This window comes from Cydia strobilella, chromosome 2 (assembly GCF_947568885.1).
Source record: "Cydia strobilella chromosome 2, ilCydStro3.1, whole genome shotgun sequence".
Classification (NCBI taxonomy): Eukaryota; Metazoa; Arthropoda; class Insecta; order Lepidoptera; family Tortricidae; genus Cydia; species Cydia strobilella.
Window position 1 is genome coordinate 18,627,103 of NC_086042.1, and position 26,278 is coordinate 18,653,380.

The 26,278-nt window shown below is 36.5% G+C and overlaps 2 protein-coding genes across 3 annotated transcripts in view; both read right to left on the reverse strand.

The window, feature by feature from the left end:
* Positions 1 to 22,466, reverse strand: part of LOC134752812 (FK506-binding protein 5-like) — a 35,967-nt gene extending 13,501 nt beyond the window's left edge. For both annotated transcript variants that reach the window (XM_063688565.1, XM_063688572.1), the window contains exons 1-4: positions 22,289 to 22,466; positions 14,353 to 15,948; positions 13,996 to 14,157; positions 12,713 to 12,911 (exon numbers count right to left, since the gene is read on the reverse strand). In XM_063688565.1, coding sequence (XP_063544635.1) covers positions 12,713 to 12,911; positions 13,996 to 14,157; positions 14,353 to 15,948; positions 22,289 to 22,337 — 2,006 coding nt within the window. In that variant the 5' untranslated portion in view covers positions 22,338 to 22,466. The remainder of the gene's footprint in view (positions 1 to 12,712; positions 12,912 to 13,995; positions 14,158 to 14,352; positions 15,949 to 22,288) is intronic.
* Positions 5,827 to 7,499, reverse strand: LOC134752827 (uncharacterized). The gene has a single exon (XM_063688585.1). It carries the CDS (start codon positions 6,960 to 6,962, stop codon positions 6,006 to 6,008), a length of 957 nt encoding a protein of 318 aa, XP_063544655.1. The 5' UTR covers positions 6,963 to 7,499; the 3' UTR covers positions 5,827 to 6,005.
* Positions 22,467 to 26,278: the final 3,812 nt, after the last annotated feature.

Consider the following 26,278-nt stretch of genomic DNA (forward strand, 5'->3'; position numbering starts at 1 on the left):
CCCTTATTCATTAAACTGCTATGCTAAATGGGAGGATTGTTCTTTTATTCATTTGTCTATTAGCTTTTATTAACTATTCGCATTAGCAACTTGTACGTATTACGTATTTAGCATGTAAAAAGGTGATTCCTTCGTGCTGTAATGTAGGTATACATAATCAATTACCTTCTTATAACAAGTTGACGTAATTTGGTTATTTTAGTCCAAGGCCTCATATCCTATGAAAGTCAAGACCAGGTTTTATATCCACTGTTCACTGTAAATATTTGGCAGCATGTGTGCTTAATGGCCTATTAGGTAAACAAATGTATACTATGTGGAGGCAGTGTAAAGGCTCAGATAATATTGGTTTGATATCTATAATATAAATAATAAATGTAATCCTGATGTACTTATCAGGCCAAAGACTTACAATAAAATAACAACAGTTATTAGCGAGCATTAAGTACTTATGTTTAAACACCAGCAAGTAACTGGATACTGGAATACATTATGCGACCTTGCTTGTAAGCACTGTACAATTTAATTCATTGTTTTCCAAATGTCGTCCTGTATTGGCAAATGTAATCCCACCAAAAACATTTTCATGTAAAATGTTGCCAAGACGAAACCATAAGGCTCGCACTGTGAAAAAGTTATCAGATCTCTTGTAGAGCCAAGCTTCTACTCGTAACTCTATACAAGCCCTAACTTCACAAACTCTACACCTTAGTAAAATTATGTAGCTTGGCCGTTTCGTTACTACAAGAACTATTGTATTATAAAAAATAATGAATACCTAGTGAATCAATTTTTCACCTTACGTCTATGTGACGGTAGCGAAATGACCAAGCCACATATTTATTTTGGCTAAGGTGTAGAGTTTGTGAAGTTAGGGCTTGTATAAAGTTAGAAGCTTGGCTCTACAAGAGATCTGATAACTATTTCACCCGTCCAGATTGTTTTATTATTTACCATTGTAGCAGACCGAAAAGACCTCGATAGCCTGACGTCTCGTTCAATAAAGTGTACAATATATGGGGCATTTTCTATGAAAAGGGACCTTATTGTCGATGGCGCTTACGCCGCACAGCGTCGCGCGGCATTGTATTTATATCGGAGCATCGTTTATAATGGCGTAAGCGCCTTCGACAATAAGGTCCCTTTTTATAGAAAATACTACATATGCTTAAAAAGTATTTAAACATGCACAATAATAATATAAATATTCGGGATCACCAACAATACGACTGCCCGACGTTAGATGGAGTCAAGTGGAAGAAGTTGGTATTTCGGTGCTCCAGACCAGAGATGAGAACAGTACACCATATGTGGTCGAACCTGCGCTTTGTATAACGACTGACCGGTGACTTTGGTGTGAAGTACTGTTTCGCTCTATTGAGCACCTCGAACTTCTTAGAGGCCAGTTTGGCTTTGAGTTCCAAATGACCCCGAAACTGGACTTCGTTCGTAATGTCGGCACCGAGTATCCCGATACTGTTGGATATGGTAAGGGAAATGTTCTGGAATTTTGGTTTTAAGACAAATGGGGTTTTCTTAGCGGAAAACGCGCAAACTTGTGTCTTACTGGGTACCGATGTAAATACTACTCTCGCACCCCATTTCTTGCCTTTTCAAACAATCAAAAAGTAAGCTACAACCACAACCAACACTTTTACGCTCTTACGATGTACAAGAAATTAAAATAATATCACATACAAGTATATAGGTGTAGGTGCACATCATCATGTGTGACAAAGGGGACAATGGCAGTGAAGTGCAGTGACGTGTAAACTGATTCAGATTGAGTGATATCTGATGTTGTGTTGCCGATAAGGGGATTCCTGAGGCCTAACAACATTGTTTTAAACATGGAACGTTTAGGTATGCATTAGTATCGGGACTATCGGGAATAGTGCTAGAACTTGGCTTTATAAGTATAGGTATTAGCTTATGGATTAAAACTTGTAGATATGATATATATTATAATTTATGTCTCGAAATCTAAATTGTAATCCATAGTACACATATTAGGTACAGATGTTACATTAAAATGGACCACTGAAAATATTAGCGAGAGTAGGTACTTAACCTACTATTTCGTTTTTTTAAATTGCGAGCACGTGAATGTCCAAAATGCACTCTTTAAAAACCAATTTTATAAAAATCGCAAAATTTTAAACATCCGGATAGTTTTGTAATTACTACTAGTATGATTGGTATATAATGATTAATGCCCGGATAATGTAGCATTTTTAATTCCATGGAATGGATGTTTAATCATCCATTCCAATCTACTAAATTACCGGAAACTAATGACGCATGTCAGTCAACGCGAGTGAAATATAAGTACATACCTGCTTACCTATTATTGTGCGGAACATCAATAAACATAAAACACTGGCACTGTACACTTGGGGACCGAACGTTGACCCTTGAAGTTAATTTGATTTACAAAACTTTATAGTAGGTACCTACCTATGCCGGTTTCAGCTTATATTCACATGTCACTGGTAATAACGTGCAAGCAGATATGATGCAATTTCTTTAATGTTATGCCATGGTACTTATTTATAGTAGAGTGGCCGAACGGGCTTTAGGTTACTTTCCGCTCATGTCGTATCGGACATGGGACATGGGTATATTTGGTATCAGCACATTCAGTTGATGTCCTGAACACAATTATATGAGACGACAAGCACAAAAGTGACGGGGGTAGAGTTGCTGTGACGTCATAAAGTCGGCAGTATAAAGTTTTTTACTTTTTTCTTTTAAACATACCATGTGGGGTACGAAATGAAAGGGCTTTGTAAGTAGATCTCTCGTCTCTGTGAATTTCCTATATATAATATTAAAAAATAATTAACCAGATATATAAAAAAATAAGGAAAGTACATCAAGTTAAAAAAAAAGTATAATTTTCTGTTACATTAAACTGCAACTAAGTATTATTAACACAAACAAAAAACCTGATTGTTTACAATATATTGTAGAAATGGTCTTTTCACTAGCTTTCATTTATTACCCATATTGCTGTAGTAAGGAAAAAATCATCCCCCCCTCCCTTTTTTCATTGGAGGGCGTCATTTTTCCACGGATTTAGCATTTTTCAAATTTATATAGCCTATGTCACTACCACAATTCTGACGAATTCAACCACACCTCATATGTCAAAAACCGTCCAGCCATTTAGGCCAAATAAATGGACACAAACAGTTACGTAGGAAGTGGCGCCCTCAATATTTTTTACAATTTCTTGTCGGACACAGCTTACTGTCTAGCGACACTTCAAAATATCGAATGACTGTGAAATATCAGCGACAACTCTTCCTGTATACTCTTTCTCTGTCTCTCTAATTTTAGAGTTTTTCCGGTTGCATCCTAAAGGGGCCCGGAATCCGTATTGACATCCTAATATCAATGTTTACCGCTTAGGTCAGCAGTGCATAAGCTTAGTTGCAAAATGTAACTATTCAGGTAGCTAACCCTTATGTACCGTAGAAGTTTACAAGTTTGCCCTTTCAACATCAAATTCAACTTTGCCCACCCAAACCACACACAACACACACAGTCACAGCGTCACAGTTCAGTAAAAGCGAAATAACTTAAAAGTAAGTAGTAAGAGATACACTTTCTTTTTAATCTGTGTTTTATACTGGCTTATTGATTGCCGCGTATCTAACTTCAGTCACGCGTGAGCCAGCTGTGAGTACGGATGTGTTTTTGGGTGGGCCAAAGAGGATCTAAAAACTTCGATGGTATCTCGGTTTAGAAAAGTCCCACGTGTATGTCATTTTAACTGTAACTTTTGTGCAGTTCAGATACGCTGAAGACTAAATTTCAACACCTTATCTGTATTACTTTTGCAATTTTGGTAGTGGGCAATGTTACAAACATATTTGGGTACCACTATTTACAACTTTGCCCAGCACAATTCTAGCCTTAGGGGTTGTCACTCGTATGTCACAAATGACTTTAGGGGAAGCATTTTCAAAACGTTATAATTTACAACTTGCCCACATAACTTTGGAGGTGAAATATTATACTTATAGTGCGACATAAAATTGTAGAAATAAAATAAAATGGAACTAAAAAAAATCCCATACTAAATTGTTGCCATGTTTAAGCATTTTACGTCAAAAAAGTGACAGTTACTTAGGAAGTGGCGCCCTCAATAATTTTCTACAATTTCTTGTCGGACTTTAAAGAACTTCTAATACGATACAAGTTTGCCATAACTATTCTAGATTTTAAGTAGTCTGTAAGATTCGTGACCATAAAATTTGACAATCCAAAAGTTAAGAAAATATATGCATAATTGGGCAAAGTTGAAAGTTTTTTTTTTGCCCGCCTGTTAAGGGGTTTCTAGAGTACTGAAACTAAAATTTACTGAAGTTTGCTGACTCACACAAAGGAAAGTAGGTATGTTAATGTGTGAGTGCCACAGATAAGTAATAAAATATGGACCGATAAACTCGAAGAAAAAAAATGTTGTATTGTTTTACGGTAGGTTTAGATCAACATTTGGCACGTTTTGATTGATTTATGTTGTCCTGTTTAGTCTGTGCGGAAAGAGAAGAGTCGTAGAATGTATTGGATCCCATACATTTTACGACTCTTCTCTTTCCGCACAGACTCCTTTTATTAAGTAATTTAATGTTATACCGCTTTAAATTATAATTTATTAAATTAAGTGAACGACAACTTTTTCAATAATTGAATTGAATTGAATTAATCGCCATCTGTAATGTTGGAGCATATAAGTAGATAATTAGATATGCTTGTTACAAATTTTCCTTATAGCAAAGACTTTTAACTTTCATGGACATTTTAAAAGCGGCTTCGTGTAAAAAATCTAGTCCATGATTTGTAAGGCAAATATATAGGGCTATGCTATCTACATGACAAACTTGTAGGTGTTCTACATAATAGAAAAAAAAATACCAATGAAATTAATTAAAAAGTTGTGTTAGTTCAACTCACCAGATCGCAAAGCTTCCGCGGCTTCAGCGTAATGCCTGTTGAGGCCTACCCACTAGAGCCTACTGAGACGGATTAAAGTTTTATACTACACTATGATTGGCTGATGCTATTTGCTAAACCGTTATTCTATCCACAACAATTTATTACTCAATCTCTTTATTATAAGAACAAATTTAATAACTTGTATCTTTGATAAATCTTTGTATTCTAATATTAAGTTCATATTATTTTATACCCCAGTCTTTTAATGATTATATTTACAACATTTCATAAATCGATATGTTTCTTTTCTTCACTTTTTCTGGCTTTCGTAGCCGGTGCCAGAGTCTAGATAATCGAAAGTGCATAGAAAAAAATTGTATCTCTAAATCTCATACAAGTTTTTCTTCTGTAAATTTGACTGGTTTGTTTAGCACTTCAATTGTATTGTCGGCTTTGACCACGCAGTTTGCTTTGGCAACTAATTCATTATTGTTAGCGTTGTCTCTCTTGCCTTCTTCCATTTCTTTATTTTCCGACTTAACATCATTGTTGTTGTCTTGATTAGCCTCTGGTAGATTTAAATCAGATTTCTTAGTAGCTACTTTGACGACAAGTTTTACATTAGCTGGTTTCTTTTTCTGCGAATTCTGTGGATAATGGTGCAGAATTGCTGTCGTATCAAAGGTAATTTTGTCATATTTTACAATCTCAGTCGACCTCTTCGGCTTTTGTGAGCTAGGACCGGGGCCTAAGTCTACTTCTATATCGCTATTAGGGATTTTCTTCTTTTTATTCCTAACTTCGTTTTCTAACGTGACGCAGTCTATTATTTCTTTAGTATCCTCAAGTAAATCTAGAGCTACATCTTTACTTTTTCTAATATTTTCCATGTAACTATTATAGAGGTTCATATCGGTGGTGTTGTTCTGTTTTAGCGGGAGCGAGTCGGGGTGTTTTTTCTGTTCGGTTCTGTCATCAGCCGTGTATCACAATTGCTTGTGGTTGTGCTGTGAGCGATGGTCGTGCTTCGCCGCGGCCTCCTCGCGCGCGGCGTGTGTTAGCTATGTTTGAGACTGAACCATTGAAACGCTGGTCGTCTCGGTCACAATCGTAGGCACTGGGAAGTCGTCGCTCGTGGAATCGTAAATAGGAAATTCGCAGCACATTATACACTTCAGAAACTTCGGCACTTCCACATATATGGCCGGAGGTATCGGTATCAGAGGTGACGTAGATGCTTTATAATATAAGTAATCTGGACTATCACGGTATTTTTCGTCCGCCGATCGTTCTAGCAACGGTATACCAGATAAGAATAATATGATAGTCGTAGTGAATAATGGCGATAATATAGCTATCCATTCGATACCTTCGATGACATTTAGCGATATAATGAATATACCCCACCAGAGTACTACCTCGCCGAAGTAATTGGGATGTCTCGAAAGCCCCCACAGACCGTCATTGCACCACTTGCCTTGGTTCACTGGGTCTTGCCTAAAGGCAAATTTTTGTAGGTCTGCGTATGTTTCTATTAACAAACCAATTATAAACACTCCTGCGCCGGCCGAGTCTAGCGTGGTCATAGTTTTAGGTGACTTAGGGAACGAGTGATGAGGCGAGTTCATAATGATAACGGGTAGACTCACGATGAAAACCCAGAAGGCTTGGAAGCTGTAGAAGACTGCAAATCTTAATGTGTTACTCTTACGGTCTTCAAATTGCTTGTCACGGCCGATGTGGTAGATTCTATATATGAGGTACCCAGATAAACGCACTCCCCAGAGGCACACAAATGTGGTCACCATCAGCTGTCTACTATCGTAGTTTTTGAGGTGATTTCCACCTTGTCCGAGGAAGAATGTGAGCAAGGCAATGATGATGAAGTTGGCGCCGCCAGTGAAGTCCGTCACTTTATCGCTCTGGAATAGCGACGCTATCGTGAAGAACAGAATTTGCATGGCAACTGTCATCATCGCGCTGATGGCGAAGTTGTTCCTGTCTATGAGCGGTTCCATCTTATTTAATTATTTGACACTAAATGTTTGACAATTTGGCCTCAAAGAATACTGGCTGCATTGATTCCCCCATGACTATGTCGCATTGCCGCATTTCCGTGTTCACTTGTTTATCTATTTAAAATTGTATAACACTGCGGAGTGAGAGTTAACCTAGCGATCGACATGACATCGACTCCGAAACATAATAATAAAATATGATATAATTTGTTTTCTTCAGGTTTGTATGATTTATTGTTGGGAGTGTGCGTTCCAGCGGGTGTTCTCGCGCGAGGGATTGCACTACTGAAATAGACCTGACGTTTGCAACACGCACGCGCGTCGAGGCCAGTCGCGCATGCGCGAATAGACCTTCCTCCCAAAAAGCTCGTAAACTTAGTTAAAATCCTCGTGGGTTTTCCAATAACACAGTTTATACCTAATCTAACACTGAATTTATTGAAAGATAAACTTCAGAAAGGAAATTTTGGAGTGTTTTCTAAGTGTTTCATGCGCATTATTGTTAAAGTGACCTTTCTTTTGTTAGTGGGTTAAAATGACGTAAACTAAAATATTAGGTCACAGGCACCTGTCCCGTTTGGTGGCAAGTGTAGGTATAATATTGCTTTAATAAGCTCGTCATGTAGGAATATATTTGGAGATTATTTCTGTAGAAAATATTTGTGATTGGGTTTATTTTGGTCTTTTAGTTCAATGACTGATGTCTTACAAGAGTGGTTCAGATTATAAACTAAATCCGGTTTTTTAGGATTCCGTACCTCAAAAGCAAAAAACGGAACCCCGATAGGATCACTCGTGCATCTGTCTGTCTGTCCGTCTGTCACAGCCTATTTTCTCCGAAACTACTGGACCAAATAAGTTGAAATTTAGTATACAAATGTATGTTTGTGACCCACAGACGGACATGTAACGTAAACAAATGAATTTTAAACATGGGGGCCACTTTTGACAACTTTGACACTTTTAAATGAGAAAATTCAAAAATAAAGTTTTTTAAACTATATTGTGTTACATATCAAATGAAAGAGCTCATTATGAGGATCTCAAATATATTTTTTATTTTATTTTAGGATAAACAGTTTAGAAGTTAACCAAGAAAATAGGCAAAAAATGACCATTCCCCCCTTTATATCCGAAACTACTGGATTAAAATTTTTGAAAAAAATACACAAAATAGTTCTTTACATATAGATCACAGGAAAACCTATTAGAAATGTGCAGTCAAGCGTGAGTCGGACTTAATTACTTACTTTTTGATCCGACCCCTACAGGTTTTTAAAGGCAATTTTCACTCACGTTTTACATAAAAACTCATTTCTCGGATTGACTTCCACAGTTTGCCTGCTATAGTGTTTGATGGTGTGCAGGTTCCTTATTCGAGTAAAGTAAAGAATCTCGGTATTCTAATAGATTGCACACTTTCGTGGATACCGCAGGTTAGTGAGATCAGCAGAAAATTGTTTGCTTCTTTGGGGTCACTTCGTAGAGTTCGTAACTTTTTGCCGCTTGCCACCAAAATTGCGCTTGCACAATCTCTTCTTCTTCCCATATTAGATTACGCCGATATCTGTTACCTGGATATTACGGAGGACCAGCTAAACAAACTTGAACGACTGCAAAATGTTTGTATTAGATTCATATATGGCCTGCGCAAATTTGACCATGTCTCGGAATTTAGAACCCAGCTCAAGTGGTTGCCAATTCGTCTTCGTCGCAACTCGCACATTCTCACCCTTCTTTATAATATTCTCTTCAACCCCACTACCCCCCCTTACCTTAAAAAACGTTTTAGTTATCTCACTTCTACGCGGTGTGCGGAGAAGCATCTCCTTGCTCCTCCTCCTTCTTCTTCTAAATTTTATGTTAACTCGTTCACTTTTCGGGCTGTTCGATTGTGGAATGCTTTGCCGTTGGATATAAAATGAGCCAAATCCCTTCCCGTATTTAAAAATCTTTTAAAAATTCATTACCTCTCACTGCCTTAACTTGCCTTTATTTATTTATGTATGTATGTATATATATATATATATATATATATATATATATATATATATATATTTATAGATATGTATGTATGTATTTTATATATTTATTGTATCTCTCTTTTATATTCATGCTTAATTATGTGATGCTGTTCTATTAGTATTCTACGTAATCTCGTATCAGCACTACCCGTAAATTGTTGTAAGTTATTGATTTCCTGCTTCCCAAAGGTTGTCTGGAAGAGATCGCTTCTGAGCGATAAGACCGCCTGTTGTTACCTAATGTAATGTGTGTTCTTTAGCTGTATTCTTTTTTCATTATGTGGTGCACAATAAAGAATATATTTTATTTATTAAGTACATCCACATCGTATGTATTACATATGTTGCATTAAAATTGTGTCAAGGTACTTCACCTGATACAGTACGACAATTAAGGAGTACATAGCGTTGACTGTGTATATAGGACTGTGTATATTATTATTATTATTATAAAAAATACATTGTTTAAATTCTGTAATGTGCGAGTAATGGAACCCTTGGAACGCGAGTCCAACTCGCACTTGGCCGGTTTTTTTATAATTATATAAAAGAGCAGCACAAAAGTTAAGCTTTGTGTTACGCAATTCCCAACATCTGACATCGACAGCTGTTAGAGCCTTGGTTCGGAGTGTTTTAGAATCAAATGCCACAGTCTGGAACCCACAGGAAGCTAAATATAGCCTAGTATTGGAGAATGTACAAAAAAAGTACCTACGGAGTTTGTACAAGAAACAATTTACGAACTACCCTTATCTATACAACCCGGTCACAATATCTGTGCACCTGACCTCGTGACGTCATATCGGCGGTCTGGGTACGGTGTGAAAAAAAGTTTTTTCGAGAAATGTGGAGGTGTAGCGGCAACGAAGATGCTAACCGTACTGTCGCACCGGGGAGTGCGCGGAGAGGTGACAGGGGAAGCGGGAGAGGCGCCACATTCCAGCGAGGTGCACAGATATTGTGACCGGGTTGTACCCTACGTTATTTCTTCTGGGCGTACTCGGGTACGAATCTCTGGAAGTAAGGCGATATCTAGCGGTGGTTAAGTTTGCACTAGGTATCATACATAACAAAATAGAGTGCACGGGTCTGGTCGAAGAGGTGGTTAGGCTATACGCTCCCAAAGCGCGGTCCCGCCTGCGCTCAGCGCCTCTCCTGGCCCGCCCGCCCTCGCGCACCGCGCTCCTGCGGCACGCGCCGCTCTCGACCGCACTCTCTGTGCTCAACTCCTTACTCAAAGTAGACCCGCAATGTGATCTGTTTCACTCTACATGGTATTGCTTTATTTTACCCGAGTACAGTCACCATCAAATAGATAGTGACGGCTAAACCAAATATACCTATCGTATCACACCTTGCTACCATAGAAATAAGGGAGCGTCTCGATATATTTGGCCACTTTGGTCGTCACCATCTATTACATCGTGGCTGTACAACCAAGACATTAATAATTGGTATAAAGACTGATATCTTGGGTATTGTTTAACCTAGCCTTTTTCTAAAATATCTATTGTTCTTCAACAACAACTATATCTATTGCTCACTGTATTGCTCTGATACACCAAAATACGGGAAATTTGGTAAAAAAGTTATAAAATTAATGATTCACAATCGCGTACGTGATAGATATTAGATAAGATACTCGTACACTAAACAATATTCATTTTAGCAGAAACTTGGTCACTTGATAGCAAATAATATAAACAAACGCAAACGTTTGTCTTTGCAATATAGTTTAAAATCGTCTATAGTGAAACTTAATGTTTGTTTCTTATCGTTGGATTATAATAATGTTTCCCAAGCGATGTAGACTAAGATAGATAAACAACTAACAAATGCCGTCACCTTCATAGACAGTCTTTGTTAAGAATATCATAGGTGCTGCCCGCGACTTCGTTTATATGTTAAATTCACTTTCACATTTTATAATATTTGTAAGAAGTCGGATGGAAACTTATTTCAATTATTAAAAATACATTACCTATCATTTTATTGTATTATACCTACCTATAAGGTAAAGGTCTTAGTCTTTGTTAGGTATAAAGATTGACGGTTCTAATTATGGAAGCGGCGTCGAGCACTAGGACATTTGACTCACTACGTATTGAAGTAAAAGCTTACAGCGTTGCAATTATTATTAGATAGGTAGGTATGTGAGTAGTTTCAAAAACTTGCAGTTACAAAACTAAAGGGTTCACTCGACTGTATACATACGAGTAGGTCGCCGGCTAGCCTAATGACTAGACTCTTTGATCTCAGTGAATATGACAGTAGTGTCTTGAGCTATTTCGGCTCCCACGGTCCAAGTGGGTTGAAATTCTTGTTTAGGCTTCTAAAAATAGATTTGGAAAATCTATAGGCAAGTAGTAATAAGTACCTAGTTCGAAAACTTCTAACAATACTTGTCGTCCTTTACGGTTATGATACGGACTTTACACTGCTAGAATAAACTATAGATTAACGTAATATGCGGAGTGAAATGTGGACAAAATTCAATGTCATCGTCTTCATTTTATAATAATCGATTTCTTTAATAATCGATCTCTCCCAGAAATCTATCTAATGCTGGAATGTTTAGCTAAACCAGACTTTCTAACGGTAGTTTTTTTTTTAAGAAAAAGGGGGCAAGATATTATAAACATACCTTCAGCTCTAACCCGCTTCCACAAAATGTTCCGCTATCTTCGCTTTCGGCCATAGGGAAATAGTACTGAAGAAATTACATTTATAGTCGCGACGTTGCTCTTTGACCATTATTTCAAGAGAAAAAATCTAATGCCTATGAAACTTACCGGATTAATTGATAGATATGGCAGTCTAAGTTGGCAGTCAGATATAATTTCAGGTTAATTTTTTGTTTACTTTTTACATGAACAAGTTTAGGAACAAATCAAATTATTTTATTAAATATTTTGATTTGTGTTTTTTAAGTAGTCACACTACTATATATAAATTAAAAACTGTAATAGATGTCATATATTAAAGAAAAAATGACGAAGTCCTCCAGTGGTGAAGGCCGGATTCGAACCGGCGTCTTTAGCTATTGCGGCTAACGCCATGTGGCGAGGTGGCCTAGGGGTTCATGGCGTTAGCCGCGATAGCTAAAGACGCCGGTTCGAATCCGGCCTTCACCACTGGAGGGCTTCGTCACTTTTTCTTTAATATATGACATCTATTACAGTTTTTTACTTTTTACATGTTCAAAACTTTGTCCAGATTTCACTCCGCATACGGTGTGTAATAACGTTATTTTGATTTATGCAAGCTCCTGATTCATTTGTTTGTTGCATGTATCTTCAACACTAGTCATACATTCCTACAAATAAATGAATGAATGAATAGTATTTATTTCAGGACATGTCCCATATTGTGAAATGGTACCTCATTATTTTGTTCTTATATTTCTACTTAACGGCAAATTGTTATGTTCTAATACCTAGTATTCGATCACGAGGTACAGCGACCTCCAAAATTACATAAACACTACAATGAATTTATTGCTATAGTGTCCATGCAATTTTGCAGCTGGGTTCGCCTATTTCTTATAAATATAAAATTAGCGAATGATTGAGGATGTTGATCACACAAACTTGTTTAGGACAAAAACTAAGGAAATTTTAGTAGAATTTAAGGGAATTAGAATATCAAAGTGGACCTAGTTACTTAGTGTGTAAGTTACTTAGTTAAGTACCTATTTAAGTTACTTAGTTAGACATATAAACTCACGTGGTGTTCAAGCCAGGTTCAACGCCGTTCGCGTTGATATACATGGTAGCCATGTCCGCTACGAGTTGGCGGAACTGGTCGCTAACATGCTCGAACTCGGCGAGGGTCAAGCCGCCCAGCAGCACCGTCAGCGTGTGCCGGGGCTCGGGGAGCAGGGGCTCCGGCTCCGGCTCGGGTTCTGGCTCCTTGGCCGGAGGAGCTGGGGAAAAAGTTATTTTGAAAGAATATACAGGTTGCTTTTATTATCACTGATCAAACTCTGAGGGGTGAATATGTAGGTAATACTGAACAACTTTTGTTATGGGGCAACCTCGAAATCTTGCAACCTGTATGCAATGAATTTTTAATATACCTATAAATGTCAAAAAATATTAAAATTAAATGCGTAAGTATAGTTTACATAGGTTTGACAAATGACAGACGTATTTGAGCTTAAGGCCGCAACTAGACTATCATAAAAATATGATCATAGATATAAGAGTAATTTAAATACCTACCTATGTAGAACCTATCATGGTGTAATAAAAATAATTTTAGCAAGTTTTACGTATATAATATATATGGTCATTGATCATAACTGTAGGATTACTGTCAAATAAATAGGATCTCTTATGTCTATGATAATTTAATTGCGGCCTTATGCCCGCCATATATTGACAGATATATCTGCCAGACAGATTGACCGTACAGATTCCTAGCTAATGATATTAGCTACTTCGAAAAACTTATACGAGAAATAAATCTAATTTGTTACCTTTAGTTAAATAATATCGGGTAGGACGTGATTTAATGCACTTAATGTAGGCACATCATCATTAGTATATTATTACCTAATAGATACACTTACCACATTACCACATATTTATTATTAGGTACCTACCAGTAGGTTAAATTAACTTTTTGTAACCAAAGTTGTATGTAACCAATGTTACTGTTAAGACTGAAAAATCGAAATCCGAAGAAAGAAATTGGATGATTTTTTTTTAAATACATGATAATATGTACCTAATGAACCCCACTTAGTAACTGTACCAGTCATACTATGCGCTATGGCTGTGGGGTTAATAAATCTACTAGCACGACTTTTAAATACGTCTAGCAACAGACTGGAAGAACAACTAGGGTAAAAAAAATTACAAGTATATTTTTAACCTTTTTGATGCTGTCTGAGTAAGTATTTTTCTTACAATGCATAAAAATGTATAGTCGCGGTTTTACGGTATACTTATGTACTTACTTATATTCCGAAACATCTAAATCACATCTAAATAACGGCTACTTACCTATTACTTTAAGAGTAAGGCTGAATCCTCGCATCCAGCTCATCCCTATCTTGGAATCAAAGCGGATGAAAATCCTGTCCACGTCTATAAAGCGGAAGGCGCGTGGCTCGTTCAGGTGATACGAGAAGATGATGCCTTCAGCACCGCTGTCGTCCACTTGACCTACCAACAATAAAATTGTACACTTCATCTAGGAAATATTCCGGATATACTCGTAAATGGATGATGGGAAAAATATGAATTTGTGTGCTGTCTTACATTTGACAACATTTTTTAAATCCCATCTTTACAATATATAGCTAAATGTCCCATAAAGCGGATCCTAGGCTAAAAAGAAGAGAAGACTAAATTACTAACCTGGTTTGACCATGAGGTAGTCCCCTAAGGCACTATTCACAGCTAAGTCAGTCACATTCAATTCGATGCCCTGTCCCTTGCCAGTGATAATCCAATCTACAACTCTGTTGGTTGGGTATCCTGCGGGATAATTTTCTGATGAAATAACCTTAGTTTCGCCATATTCTAAAGTGATTTCATTGACAACATGGTCATCTGAAAGAGCTTCAACTTCGAATACGTCGCTGTGTTGGATCTCAAAATCTTTCATCAATTGTACAAGCTGATCGTCTGATAGTTCATCGACATTGACAGATTTATTTAGTTTTCCGTCATTTTTGTCATCAGAGAGTAGAGCATCATTGATATATGGGACTTCTTCTAAAACTAGTTCTTCAGTTTTTTTTTGTTTATTTGCATATTTAATCGGATGATCATCATCATTTTCACTGCCTTCAGCTTCTATTTTAGCTGGAGTATCATCTTCCTTAGCTTCGCTGTGTTGTGCAAATAGATCAGATAAGTTGCTGTCAAAAATGTTTTCATAATCAGACTTATCGTCTAAACTTTCATCGGAATTTACTGCGTAATCAACATCAGCGGGTTTAAGTTTCTCATCTTCTTGGCTGTTGCTTTTGGAAAGTGTATCTAAAGTTTCAAATAACTTGTCTAAGTCTTCATTCAAATCTTCGTAAATTATATCAACTGTATCATCATGTTCATCTTCTGCCTTAACGCTAGAATTATCATCATTGACTTCTTCTTTACTGGCAATATCAATCTGATTTACGTTATCAATTTCTTTATGTTTTTCATTATCCCCAAGGAAGTCAAGATTGTTTTCTTTTGCTTGATCTTCAGCAAAATCATTAGGTTTTAGGCTTTCCGCCAAAATAGCGTTGGTTTCTTTCACTATATCATTTAGCTGGTTGCTATTTACTTCTACAATTTTATCATCGACAGCAAAATCGTTAGGTTTTTCTGCTTCTTGTTTTATAATAGTCTGTGCTTCTTCCATGATTCGGTTGATCTCTTCAACTGATTCAGCAGGTGGAAGAGGAACAATGTTATCATCTTTAGAATATTTCGGTTCTGGTATTTGCAAATCTTCATTATCTGAAACATTTGCTTCTAAATCATCACCGCCATATAAAGCATAGTCATCATAGTCATTTTCACTTTCTGAATGACTAACATCTTCATTATTCCCATCATCAATGTCACGAATGGGCTCAGACATATCTTTGTATTCATTTTCACTTTCTAAATGACTGTTAAAATATTGATTATTTCTATCATCACTATCACGAATCGGATCAGCATCATCATTAAGTTCTTTGCTTTGCTCAGACCTATTATCTTCAAACTGATAATCATTTATTTTACTTTCATCTTCAGCTTCGTGTTCTACCTTTTGGTATTTTTTTATGTCTTCTTGCACTATTTTATCGATTTCATCATGCTCTCTTTCGACACTAGCGTTAAAGTCGCTATCTTCTTCAGAGCCTTTTTGTTCATCATTATAGATGCCAAGTTGTGCGAGTCTTGTTTTGAACCACTCATCATCATACTCTTTCCAGTCATCATCCCAATCACTAGCAGACTCGTCGCTCTGGGCTGTAAAAAGATAAAACTTTAATAAAAATAATAAGCTCTTCCTTAATTGAAATATATACTACTATTTTCATCAACTAATTTTGTTATAAATTAAGTTCTCTCGCTTATCTTAACGTAACGCTTGACAGACAGTAGACAGCCCTACGCGCCAAAAGTATGCTTTTGGCGGGTCTCAGTATCCCAAGCAAATCCCAAGCACTTTGCATCTTAGCGACATTACATAATATAAGGTGGAAGAGATCCCTTATCCCTTATTAGTTAGGGATAAGTTCGCCTTTGTACCAAAATTTTCGGAATTGCATGTTAACCTTTTTTGTACAATAAAGAGATTTACTACTACTACTTACCTACACAAAACGAAAGCTGATTAAATTTGCTACAAGTTTAATTTAGTTAAAATTTTCGATATATGGAATAGTCTCTGATTCGGCAGGACCCACGCGCCCATCGGCTACGCTGCGGATTTCTAATCAAGTGGGCAGGGCATCTGTTTGTCAACGGAATGGTAAAAAATGGCGACAAGACCAAAGTTTAGTTAAAGGTCACCCAGTCGGATACCTACAAGTATGTATGACAGAGTTATTATCAAATCAAGTGGTTAACCTAACTGCGACCTGTGCACTGCGCAGTGACACTCAGGGTCAGCTGACTGACTCACTGTTATCATCACTGTGCATGCCGTCTCCAAACAAACACATTAAAGTAGGCGAAACGTAAGAATTGATATTTGACAGTTAGGAATTGACCCATAGATACTTGACTCGTATATGACGCTAAAGCTATCAGATAAACGGTAGGTCTGGGCTGCATATATATAAAGGCCAATTCATAACTGTCAAGTAGGGGTAATTTTTTATGTTGCGCTGACTATAATTCAAAAGGTTATACTTTCAATTTACTATACCAATTTTATGAGAAATACTGTAAATATACTGAAAATGGCTGGCGCGTTATTTTTTTACGCACGATTTCAATGCGCGCGCAAGGCAAAGGCGCGAACGAAATCGAGAAACAGTTAATTAAAAAAAGTCAATAAGCTAATATTTTCGTATTTCTAACCGACGGATGGAGATCAAATCGATAAAATGTTCTGTTTATTCATTAATGTCATTTACGAGATAATTTTATCTATAAATTATGTTTGGTCAGATAAAACCTCTTTGAACTTACATTTGAAACCTAGAAGTTGGTTAAAAAATGTATTACTCGACCAAATTAAGAAGGCTCCGTTTCCATGCTTATTATTAGCAATCAGTTACCTTCTTAACTCAGTCGGATAATATATATTGAAAAAGCACGCGTGTTTAATATACTGAAAAAGCACGCGTGTTTAATAGCTAGCATAGGCATTATGAGCCAAAAATCGGTGGAATAAAAACGTAGTTTTGAGCAAGTGTGTTGAAAAATTCATTATAAAAACCCTTAGCCTCCTGTTAAAGTCGCCGGCAAGCTTATTGGCCGAATTTCACCTTCCCATACAAACGGAGTTTCGTTCTCATTTTAAAACTACATGTTGCATTGTAATATTTATAACGTGAACATTTTTTTTTAATTTGGGCAACGATAGATATAACTCCGTAATAGATGGATACAGTCTAAGGAAAAAAACGTGCCTCGAAAATCACGAAAATTTGATTCTCGATCAGATGGCGTGGCGCCACTACCTTTGGCCTACTCTCGTATAGAGGGCGTTGACGGTTTCGTTTGTTATTTAACAATTTTAACGCATATCAGTGAAAGAAAATGGGTCAAAACCATATAAAAAGAATTAATGCAAATAAAAAAAATCATTTATCCATATTTAAATACATTTTATCGTATTTTTATAAATCTTCATTTTTAGTTCTAAAGTGTGTCGATAGATGGCTCTGAATTTACTGTGGTTACAAAATTTACTATGACAGTACCGCTCTATCCTATTATATCCTCTTTGGTTAGGGGCTTGAAACTTCGTAGGTTATGAACTTGTGACAGAAATCTCATGCGTTGTATAATAATTAACAAATGATTAACCGTCCCTACTTTGCTGCATAATGTTCTATGCTCATGTAAAATATACAACCACCAATATACAAATCCACGCGTACGAAGTCGCGGGCAACAGCTAGTCCCTACATAGGTAGGTATACAATTGCTGCTGACTGTACTAGTGTAAGCATTTCAAATCCTTCAACATTCGTGTTTACAACTGCATGGGCTATCCTGTAACTAAATATTGTGTCATAATACTCATAATGATCGCAATAACATTTATGAGATTCATTATCAACTGACGTCAAACCTTTTATAGATTATCTAAGAGCGGATAGTTAGTTACAATTAATTTCTTGAGGCCTCTTTTATAAAAGGGCTCATATGCGGTGGCGCCTTATGGTGCATAGGTCTAGTTTCAATTTAGAAGGACTAGGTGGACTGAGGAACGCACGTGGTTCGTGACGTCAATAGATACCTAACTGATGCAAATTTACATTAATACCCGGTTAGGGACCGGCCATCGTCAAGTATATCTACTGTTATATTATCCAAACCAAAAGTTTCCGATATTTAACTTGGAATTAACTAGTTCACGATAGTTGATACTTTTTAGGGTTCCGTACCCAAAGGATAAAAACGGGATCCTATTACTAAGACTTCGCTGTCCGTCTGTCTGTCACCAGATTCACCAATTATTCCTCTCATAGCTAGACAGTTGAAATTTTCACAGATGATGTATTTCTGTTGCCGCTACAACAACAAATACTAAAAAGTACGGAATCCTCGGTGGGCGAGTCCGACTCGCACTTGTCCGGTTTTGTAATCCCTATTATAAAACATAGACTAGACAGTAGACACAAATACCAAAGGTACGTTTTATGCAAAATAATAAAGTGAAGTGGGTGCGAAGTCAGATCAGACGATGTTTGTTTGTGTCAAACAATATTTGATGTTTAGGTTCATTTAGCAACTCCAGAAAAAAAACCGGCCAAGTGCGAGTCGGACTCGCGCACTGAGGGTTCCGTACCATTACACAAAAAAACGGCATAAAATCACGTTTGTTGTATGGGAGCCCCACTTAAATATGTTTATGTTTTTTTTTTTATATTTGAGTTGATCGTATGAAAGGTAAATTGGGGTTTACGATTTATGACGTATTAAAAAAAACTACTTGCTAGATCACGTTCAAACCAATTTTCGGTGGAAGTTTGCATGGTAATGTTAATGTACATCATATATTTTTTTTTAGTTATATCATTCACTTATTTTAGAAGTTACAGGGGGGGGGGCACACATTTTACCACTTTGAAAGTGTCTCTCGCGCAAACTATTCAGTTTAGTAAAAAATTATATCAGAAACATCAATATAATTTTTGAAGACCTATCCTAGATACCCCACACGTATGGGTTTGATGAAAAAAAAATTTCGAGTTTCAGTTCTATGGGGAACCCCCAAAATTTATTGTTTTTTTTTTGTTCTATTTTTGTGCGAAAATCTTAATGCGGTTCACAGAATACATCTACTTACCAAGTTTCAACAGTATAGTTCTTATAGTTTCGGAAAAAAGTGGCTGTGACATACGGACGGACAGACAGACAGATTCCATATCCATAAGGGTTCCGTTTTTTTGCGATTCGTTTACGGAACCCTAAAAACCGCTCAAGTGCGAGTCGGACTCGCGTTTTAAGGGTTCCGTACATCACACAATAACAACACCACGTTTCACGTAAAGCATTGCGCGGTTGTGTCCCTAAACCAGCCTAACCGCATTTTCGTGCTTAAGTCCGACTCACGCTTGACTGTATATTTGAAATAGGTTTTCCTGACATATTTGTAAAGAACTATTTTGTGTATTTTTTTCAAAATTTTTGACGCAGTAGTTTCGGAGATAAAGGGGGGGGAGGGGGTAATTACCCTTATTAATTTTGCATATTTTCTTAAATAACTTTTAAACTTCTCTTCTTAAAATTATAAAAAAAAATATTTTGAGATTCTCACAATAAGCCCTTTCATTTCATGTATAGCACGATATAGTTTGCAAAACTGTTTTTTAATTTTCTCATTTAACTCCCTTTCTTTCCTTTCTCATTTAAAAGTAGCCCCTATGTTACAAAAAATATTTGTAGACGTTACATGTCCGTCTTTGGGTCACAGGCTTACATATGTGTGCCAAAGTTTCGGAGCAAAGAGGCTGTTGTGACAGACGAACGGACGGACGGACAGACAGACGCACGAGTGATCCTATAAGGGTTCCGTTTTTTCCTTTTGAGGTACGGAACCCTAAAAATAATGGTAATAATGGTAATAAAGCGAAGTTACTTAAAATTTTAACATTTGCGCTTGTTGTAATCTATTCAAGGAAAAAGGATAATATTTTTATTTACCTTGTGACACCCAGTTACCAACTCATTTACGATTTCCGCCATTTTAGTGATTTTATTAGGTACTTAGTCTAAATAAACTTTCAACCGATCTTTTGAAGTATAAGAGGTGATTAAATAATAAGTTTTCCAAACGTAGGTACAGTAAGCTGCAATAGAAACAGGCGGAACCACGTGCTAAAAGTAACTGCCACACTCGAATAAATGGACCCGGGTATGTCCTTAAACTACGTCCAAAAGAGAGGTATGGGCACTGTGAATGACATCTCGCTTTGTGTGGTAGGGCACAGGACAGCGGATGTCATTCCAGATCTAGAGCAGAGCCCAACTGGGGAGGTACCTCCACCTTACAGAAAACCACAGCCAAATGACACTAGACCCTACTAATAGTGTTGTGTTCCTGCCGGGGAGTAAGGTTGCCAGAGCTCGAGGGAGAGGAGTGTTAGGGTCGGCAACGCGCATGTAACTCCTCTGGAGTTGCAGGCGTACATAGGCTACGGAGACTGCTTAACATCAGGCGGGCCGTATGCTTGTTTGCCACCGACGTAGTATAAAAAAAATGAACAAAAAAAGAGACAAATACTTCGATATTTATTATTTAGAGTAGAGAATGATAGATATTTTTAATGTGAGGTCTTACCCGATACTATTAACGCTTATTTAAGGGGCCCACTGACTATCAGTCCGCCGGACGATATCGGCCTGTCAGTTAGAACAAAAATTTGACAGTTCCGCACAACTGACAGGCCGATATCGTCCGGCGGACTGATAGTCTGTGGGCCCCTTTAGATGCCGCGACCATTACGTCAGAGGTGATATGACTACCCATTTCACAATAACAAGTGATTAATTTGCCTTTTTATAGTATCTAATGAAGCTATGTTTAAGCCTAACTAGAAATGGTAAGTATTCAGAATTGAGCACAGTAAACTGAGGTTGACAGGGGTTTATAACCCTTTTAGTTGTTTTTATTAGAATATACCGACCCGCCCCGCCCGGCTTCGCACGGGTGCAATGCTGATTATACTCTACTCATTTAAGTATAAATATGTATAACTAGGTACCTTCTGACTGGCCTACATTATTATATTATGCAGACACCCGTTTAAATTTTATCTTGCCTTTATTGACAACAAGATTGATCCAAATACCTTTTAGTAACTGATATTATTACACGTTATCATTTTGGAAAATATAAAAGTACCTAATACTTATCTAATGCCATTCTAAACAAACTAAAGTTAGGTGATTATTGAATGTATCTATTCTATGATAGATAATTGGGAAAGAATGGATAAAAACAATGCTTGTCTTACTTTTAAAGACCTTAGTAGTTAGTAGTCCCTATCGTGTGTTTTGTTAATTATTATATAGGTACATATGTTCTCAAAATAATTGATTCAAGTAGAATTAAATTATTATTTTATTTGCAATATAATATCTGATACAATACAAACTTTATGGGATTCATATTTTTTCTTCATCTAAAAATAACTATCAGCTGGGGCCCATTTCTCGAATGATATTAGTCTAATATTATTAGTGTGTTGTCATGACAACCCATACAATTTGACAGTTCGTGGACTAATAATATTAGTCTAATATCGTTCGAGAAATGGGCCCCTGGTATAAAAACTTGTAAAATAAGTATAATGTCAACAACTTCACTTCGTGGATAGTTATCGACTTGTATGGCTGCGCCGTTTTTTTTTTTGTTGGCTGTACATGATAAAGAAAAAGATGCAAAATTAATATTTGGACAAACACGGCCGGCCCTATGTGTTGCCGGTATATTATTGTATATATGTAGGTACCTAATAAGAAAATGTTCGTTTCAGCTGCCGCAAACCGGCGGACACAGACGCATAAATAGGAACACAAAACATAAGAATATCTAAAGTGCTAAATAACATTACTACTAGTAATAATATACATACATATTATGCGGCATTCAAATTACCAAAATAAATAATTAGGTACCGACCTGAAGCCCCAACGACGAGTGCACACAAAAATAAAATCCAAATCTTCATATTAACACATCTGCCTCACAATAAATGGTATGAAGTGTTCTATAACGGTTTGTATGAAACGTTTGCATGAAAGAGTAGTAACGCGAACTTAATGCGCGCGCGCCGCCGGTCGGAAGTAGACTGTCGTGTTTGTATGGGCAGATGATAGGCTATCATTTGTTCGAATGTATGGTGTACACGCGAAAGGTATATTGACTATTCTATAGGAAATATAAAACCCATGTGCAGTCAAAATAATGGTGTTAAGTTTTGTTGATTATACATTTTTAGGGTTCCGTACCCAAAGGGTAAAAACGGGACCCTATTACTAAGACTCCACTTTCCGTCTGTCTGTCTGTCACCAGGCTGTATCATATGAATCGTGATAGCTAGACAGTTGAAATTTTCATGCAGATGATGTATGTCTGTTGCCGCTATAACAAATACTAAAAATTACATTTGTACGGATCCCTCGGTGGGCGAGCGAGTCCAACTCGCACTTGTCCGGTTTTTTAATATTCTTACTGTGATCATCATTTCAGCAATTGATAGATTTATCAATTTTTAGTGTATCTAGTGCACAAGGTGATTATTTCAATTCAAAGTGGTTTTCGTTCTCATACTATCCATACTAATCCATACTTAATATTATAAATGCGAAAGTGTGTCTGTCTGTCTGTGTGTCTGTCTGTTACCTCTTCACGCTTAAACAGCTGAACCGATTTAAGTAGTTGAAATTTGGTATATAGATAGTTTGAGTCCCGGGGAAGGACATAGGGTAGTTTTTATCCCAGAAGTTATCCTTTAAGGAGTGAAAAAGGGGGTGGAAGTTTGTATGGGTAATCGATAAAAAGCAGATTGGATAAAAAATAAGCTACCCAAATTACTAACTCCACGCAGACGAAGTCGCGGGCAAAAGCTATGTATTAATATAGTCAAATTTAATGCAAGTTCGCAAGGTATGTCATTATTTACGAGTTCCGAAATGAAAAGACAAGGAACCAGTCCAGTACAGTATAATGACACTTGCTCAAGTACATCAAAAAAAGGACAGCAATAACTTAAAAAGAAAAACCGGCCAAGTGCGAGTCGGACTCGCGCACGAAGGGTTCGTACCATTACGCAAAAACTGCAAAAAAATCACGTTTGTTGTATGGGAGCCCCACTTTTATTTTATTCTGTTTTAAGTATTTGTTGTTGTATAGCGGCAACAGAAAATACCTACATCATCTGTAAAAATTTCACTTGTCTAGCTATCACGGTTTATGAGATACAGCCTGGTGACAGACAGACAGACGGACGGATAGCAGTCTTTAGTAATAGGGTCCCGTTTTTACCCTTTGGGTACGGAACCCTAAAAATGGAAAAGCACAAATCATTACTTAGTGAAAATTAACTTTGCGCACGCTAAACGCCAACATGAAGTACCATTTCTTGAGCAATTGTATTTAAAAAAAAAAAACTATATTATACCTCCTCAAGCGTAGTTTGCCATTGCTCCCATTAAGTGTACGCGCACATGTCGCATGCGCCGCTCGGCTGTATGTATGTGGGCTTTATTAATAGAGATTAGAGATGTAGGCAACTCGCCAGCCTGACACAAACAACAATATTTACCATCACATTCTAAAAATGTCACTATTCTCCATTTTGTGTCATAATATTAAAAACGAAATGATCTTTCATGTTTTGAAAGTTTTTAATGTTTTGTTTGGAAGTAGGTTATACTTATGTATAGCGCAGCCGCTGCAGTTTTGATACGAAACAATAGCTCGAACACGGCCCGGTCCTTGACATTGGATAGTTTTTATTATGGAAATAATCATTCTACGTATACTTATACGAGGATATTTAGGATATTTTTTATAATTTTAGGATAGGTTTGCTCGTTATTATTTTTTCTTGCTGTGCATGCTTGCTTTGGATGTCATTATTATGTAATAATATAATACCTACCAATTAAGTACTTTTTGTAACAATGTTGAATGTTGTCTGTTTAGTGTGCCTTTTAAATAAAATAAAATAAAAATAAAATACGAAGTCGCGGGCAGAAGCTACTTTACATAATACATACAGTACCGGCCAATAATATATCACCTTTGAGTGTTTTTGTATGAGCTTGTATAGAGTAAACAATATAGGTTAGTTTGTAGATTGCATATTTTACTAGTCATTTTATACTTTACAAATATATGACGAATATTGCAATGAAATACTGTGAATTACAATATGATAAATACTCAGCATATTACTAAAAACCTCTAGTAAAAAATTAAGTTAACAATATATATTTAAAAAAAAAAACCTTTATGAAAAAACCATTACATGAGACCAATTTTTTTCATCGCCCGTACAAAGGAATACTACTAGACTACCTAAAGCAGTGAGGTTGAAGTCATTCACAAATATATAAAAAAAGTTATACCTACCTACTAGTAGTTAAAAACCTGGAGGTAATATATTATTGGCCGGTATTGTATGTATATTAAACCGTATGCTACACGTTTAATTTATATTATTTAGTACTCGTACCATGAGTCACTGACAGCAAAGAGGATATAATAGGATAGGGCGGTACTGTCATAGTAAGTTTTGTAGCCACAGTAAATTCACTGCCATCTATCGACACACGATTAAAAATAAAAATAAAAATATCAAATAATGTATTTACCTATATATGAATAAATGATTCTTTTATTTGCAATATTTGCATTAATTATTTTTTATTATTTTGACCCATGTTCTTTCACTGATATGCTTTAAAATTGTTAAATAAGAAACGAAACCGTCATCGCCATCTATACGAGAGTAGGCCAAAGGTATTTTATTGATTTTCGAGGCACGTTTTTTCATAGACTGTATTCATCTATTACGGAGATCTTTGCTGACATATACTGACGTCTACGTAATTTAGTCTCTATACATCTCGCTCGCCCTAATTAACATGTGAGTAGGTACGAGCGAGATGCATAGAAAGTAAGTTACGTTCTTGATAGCGTTTATGTCAGTGCCAAACTGGTGACACCCACAAAGTACATACCTATATTAAAGTTCTCACTTTCTCTGCCTGCCTTGTCTAATGTATATAACATACATACACTATTAAAGGAAAGCAATTACATACGAGTACCTACTTTTGTCTTGGTACTTGATACCATGACACGTAAAATTGCCTAGATATTTACACGGCTGATGCATCACTTACCACCATTGTTGATTTTTAATCTCCCTAGTCCTTAGCTAACAAGAAAGACAATATAAATATATATAAATATTGTGGAAATACATTTGCTAGAAACAAACTGCGTTATCGTTACAATTCCTGCACGTTATCAACTTTATAGATAAAAAATTCAAGATAAAAATATTAATACCACTACACATCGAAGAATAAAATAATACGTAAGCAGATAAACACATTATGTCTACATAAATAATTGAAGTACTAAATCATAATTTCAATTTGAAATGCAATGCGTAATTCATCTAAGTACTTGAGTAAGAAATCGGAGATCAAATCAAGTAGGTATAAGTAGGTAGGATCCATCCAGTAGAGTCCTATAGCTTTCTTACCGGCTTTACGTCTTTGGGCAACGTGTTTTATAAACTCATAAGTCTCAATATCAGCAGAAGAATGTGTTTCTCCTAGTCTCTACAACGACCAGTAAGTAAACTGTCAGTACCTAACGGTGCCTAACGGTAATGTGCAGGGGACTACATGGGGTTCTTTAAATAAAATGGCGTTTTGTAGCCACAGTTTGGCCACAGTAAATTCACTGCCATCTATCGACACACAATTAAAACTAAAAATAAAAATATCAAAAAATGTATTCACAATTCACATATGGATAAATTATTTTTTTATTTGCATTAATAATTTTTATATAATTTTGACCCATGTTCTTTCACTGATATGCGTTAAAATGGTTAAATAACAAACGAAACCGTCAACGCCATCTATA